The sequence below is a fragment of the Myotis brandtii genome, unplaced genomic scaffold, assembly GCF_000412655.1.
Source record: "Myotis brandtii unplaced genomic scaffold, ASM41265v1 scaffold221, whole genome shotgun sequence".
Lineage (NCBI taxonomy): Eukaryota > Metazoa > Chordata > Mammalia > Chiroptera > Vespertilionidae > Myotis > Myotis brandtii.
The window spans coordinates 325,514-329,945 of NW_005358287.1; the positions used below are offsets into that span (position 1 = coordinate 325,514).

General features: G+C 53.6%; 1 protein-coding gene across 1 annotated transcript in view; it reads right to left on the reverse strand.

The window, feature by feature from the left end:
* Positions 1 to 4,432, reverse strand: part of ITGAV (integrin, alpha V) — a gene marked incomplete at its 5' end in the record, with an annotated part of 49,661 nt that overhangs the window by 23,053 nt on the left and 22,176 nt on the right. The window contains 3 exons of the mRNA XM_014539620.1: positions 90 to 281; positions 2,455 to 2,657; positions 3,999 to 4,051. Coding sequence (XP_014395106.1) covers positions 90 to 281; positions 2,455 to 2,657; positions 3,999 to 4,051 — 448 coding nt within the window. The remainder of the gene's footprint in view (positions 1 to 89; positions 282 to 2,454; positions 2,658 to 3,998; positions 4,052 to 4,432) is intronic.

Here is a 4,432-nt window from a genome sequence, read left to right on the forward strand (position 1 = left end):
CCACTCAGCACAGCACCACTCAGCACAGCACCACGCAGCACAGGGCCGTTTGCTCCGGGCCGAGCACTGCACGCTCAGTGTGGCCGCACCTGGGTACCCGTTGCGGTCGATGTCCGTGGCCCCCTTCATGGCGTAGCCGAAGCTGGGCGGCATGCTCTGCGCGGCCCACCTCCCCTCCAGGGCCTGCGACGGCGCCGCGTTCAAGCCCGTGGATCTGCCGTTGAAAATGTAAACGATCCCCTTCCTGTCTTCACCCCCATAGGGAGCGGCGATGGCGATATCTGGGGGGAAGGATGGGGGGGCGGAGAGGGAGAGGTGAGAGAGGGAGGGAGGAGGGGGAGGAAGGAGGAGGGGGAGGAAGGAGGAGGGAGGGGGCGGGATGGAGAGAAGCAGGGCTTAGCCTCGAACCCGAGGGGACTCGGCAGCACCGGGTGGAAGTGACCCTGAAGTGGAGGCTGACGCTCGGGGTCTGACCGGGAACCAGTCAGTTAACCTCTCGGGGCCTCAAGCTCCTCGCCCTCCAGTGGACGGGGGTGGGGTCAGACCCTCCCAGCCGTCCTGGCTCCCACATCCAGCCAGCAGCTGCACGTGGTTTGGGTTTTTTGTGGGTTTTTTCCCCAAAGCAAAAGTCAATCTGGCTTGGAAACTTGGAAATCAGAAATTCATCTTGGTCTTGCTCAGCTTACACTGAACTAACATAAGCCAGTAAACGTTTGGAATTCTTAAAAAAAAACTAAAGCAAAACCCAGCCAGTGGTCACTACGACCCTTTCTAACTAAAGTCTTTTACAAACGCGCCCACTCCCTCTCCCTCTGCCGCCCTAGCCACGCCCTCCCCACCCGCTGCCTGGGCCCTGGGTGCGAAGTTTCCTTCTTCATGTATAACTTCCTTTAGATATTAAGGGGCACATCCCTACTTGTTGTTGATGATACACACACTAACCGTTCAACTATACAGCCTGTGATCTCTTAGAAAGGGCTTAATAGTATTCTTTTTTGTAAAATCTTGGTCATGTGTAATCTATATTTCACCCTATCATAAAAGCCACCTTAAATTTTTTAAAAAATACCTGCAGCGATTAAGTAAATCATTAAATGGGACTCTTCCAAACAGTGCGCTTATTCCTTTTACTTGCCCTCGTGAAGGGAGAGAGAACCTCCCTCAGTCACAACGAAATCGCAGCTTTAAAAATATTCACAGCCAATCACAGCTTTGAAGTGTGAGTGACAGCTGCCCAGGTGCCTGGGCGCTTAGTTCGTGCTTGTCCCCATGGTGGACAGCAGGGGGCACTCCCGGCTCACAGGCCAGGGCAGGGGCTGAGGCCGGGCCAGTCCCTCTCCCACGGGCACTGCTCGGGGTCTCCGGGAACCAGTCAGTTAACCTTTCGGGGCCTCAAGCTCCTCGCCCTCCAGTGGACGGGGGGGTGGGGGTCAGACCCTCCCAGCCGTCCTGGCTCCCACATCCAGCCAGCAGCTGCACGTGGTTTGGGTTTTTTGTGGGTTTTTTCCCCAAAGCAAAAGTCAATCTGGCTTGGAAACTTGGAAATCAGAAATCCTTCTGGTCTTGCTCAGCTTATACTGAACTAACATAAGCCAGTAAACGTTTGGAATTCTTAAAAAACAACTAAAGCAAAACCCAGCCAGTGGTCACTACGACCCTTTCTAACTGAAAACTTTTACAAACGCGCCCACTCCCTCTCCCTCTGCCGCCCTAGCCACGCCCTCCCCACCCGCTGCCTGGGCCCTGGGAGACGCGTGGAGTTTCCTTCTTCATGTATAACTTCCTTTAGATATTAAGGGGCACATCCCTACTTGTTGATGATACACACACTAACCGTTCAACTATGCAGCCTGTGATCTCTTAGAAAGGGCTTAATAGTATTCTTTTTTTTAAAATCTTGGTCATGTGTAATCTATATTTCACCCTATCATAAAAGCCACCTTAAATTTTTTAAAAAATACCTGCAGCGATTAAGTAAATCATTAAATGGGACTCTTCCAAACAGTGCGCTTATTCCTTTTACTTGCCCTCGTGAAGGGAGAGAGAACCTCCCTCAGTCACAACGAAATCGCAGCTTTAAAAATATTCACAGCCAATCACAGCTTTGAAGTGTGAGTGACAGCTGCCCAGGTGCCTGGGCGCTTAGTTCGTGCTTGTCCCCATGGTGGACAGCAGGGGGCACTCCCGGCTCACAGGCCAGGGCAGGGGCTGAGGCCGGGCCAGTCCCTCTCCCACGGGCACTGCCCCATCTATTCTGGCTGCACGAACAGCAGCGCATGGGAATCCGTTTCTGAAAGGCTTGCTCCGGTTTCTGAGGGAAAAGAGCACCTTCGCGTTGAACCTGGGGTGTCCGTCACTCTCGCCCGCATCCGCCCCAGGAAGGAGGCTGCTCACGGGGGCAGAACTTCTCCAACTGGACCCGGCACACGAGGCCCGCCGCCGGCCTGGCCTTACCGTTGAAGCCGTCCTGGTCCAGGTCTCCCAACGGCGCGATGGCGCTGCCGAACCGCGCGAAGACCTCGAAGCCGTTGAGCCTGGTCGTCTGGAAGTCCCCCGAGGCCCTCTGCAGGGACACGGAGACCTGGCCCACCTCCTGCAGCTTCCCGTCCGAGCCGCGGTCCATGAACAGCGGGGCGCCCACGAACACGTCCGCGTAACTAGGGAACAGGGCCCGTTCATGCGGATCGAGTCCACCCACCACTCATCACTCCCTCCTCACTCCCTCCCTCCACCTCCCAGCCACACGGAGGCTCAGGATGATCACTTCAAACCTGAAGGTCCCTCCAACTCTTCTAATAAAACTAGGAGTGATCCACAATATTACTTCTTTCCTTCATACGATCAAAGCTATTCAAAGACATTCTGAGGATTGGCAGGGGAGGGGGGAAGGCATCAACCCATGAACTCAAGGGTACATGCATCACCCATGAACCGGAGGAGGGAGGGGGCGGGATGGAGAGAAGCAGGGCTTAGCCTCGAACCCGAGGGGACTCGGCAGCACCGGGTGGAAGTGACCCTGAAGTGGAGGCTGACGCTCGGGGTCTGACCGGGAACCAGTCAGTTAACCTCTCGGGGCCTCAAGCTCCTCGCCCTCCAGTGGACGGGGGTGGGGTCAGACCCTCCCAGCCGTCCTGGCTCCCACATCCAGCCAGCAGCTGCGCGTGGCTTGGGTTTTTTGTGGGTTTTTTTCCCCAAAGCAAAAGTCAATCTGGCTTGGAAACTTGGAAATCAGAAATCCTTCTGGTCTTGCTCAGCTTATACTGAACTAACATAAGCCAGTAAACGTTTGGAATTCTTAAAAAACAACTAAAGCAAAACCCAGCCAGTGGTCACTACGACCCTTTCTAACTGAAAACTTTTACAAAATGAATCTGTGATTTTTGGCCCCAGATTCCATAGCCATATTCAAATCAGGATATTTTCTATTTCCTTGTCTCGAGGATGTGTGTGTGTGTGTGTGTGTGTGTGTGTGTGTGTGTGTGTGTGTGTGATAGAGAAGCACACTGTAGATTGTGTAGAGGAATCCTGGAAGATTCCCCAGTCTTGAAGAACCTGGAGATTGGCAGCCCTGGGGATACCTGAGACTCAGGGATGGCTAGCTGGGAACTCCCTAGGCATGTGGCGAAACCTTTGAGGGGAGGGCTGTGGATGGGGTCAGGAAGACTGTGCAAGGGCAAATATAATTTTTAAAGTAAATAAAAAGGTAAAAAGGCCTGGGAAGGGGCCAGAAGCAGATTAGAGGGGGTCAATGGGAATGGGAAAGGAGACATCATTGGTAATTTCAACAATAAAGATTAAAATATAAAATAAATATAAAATAAGAGAGATGATGAAAAACAGAGAGGCCGCCTAGCATCCCTGGTAAGGCTGCTTCAAACTGTTTCCCTATCAGAAGCCTTAGAGGAGACGGACCAGGCAGAGAGGAAATGCTGAGTTTTAGGGAAGCGCTCATCAACCCGGGACGAAAGCAGTTTCTGGAAACATCGTTTTCGACTTACTCGTCCCCATTGATGTCCGTGGCAGCGACAGCAAATCCGAAATACGCAGCCATCTGGTAAGGAGACGAAAGGACATGGTTACTCCCCTCCGGCCGGTCTGACACCAGCAGCCGTGGTCTCTGTATCGAGGAGAAGGGGCGGTTTCTCCGCGCACAGTGCTTCAGCCTAAACTTCTCCTCTTTCGTTTATTCCACCCCCACGGCAGCCCTCAGGCACTGAGGCGTTTATTCTCCTGCATTCATGAGCAGAGCGTGTCCCGTGTACATCATTTCAGTGACTTCAACACATACAGCCCGGCCAGCGTGGCTCAGTGGTGAACGTCGACCTATGAACCAGGAGGTCACGGTTTGAGTCCCAGTCAGGACACAGGCCGGGATTGTGGGCTCGATCCCCAATGTGGGGCGTGCAGGAGGCAGCCGATCCATGATTCTCTC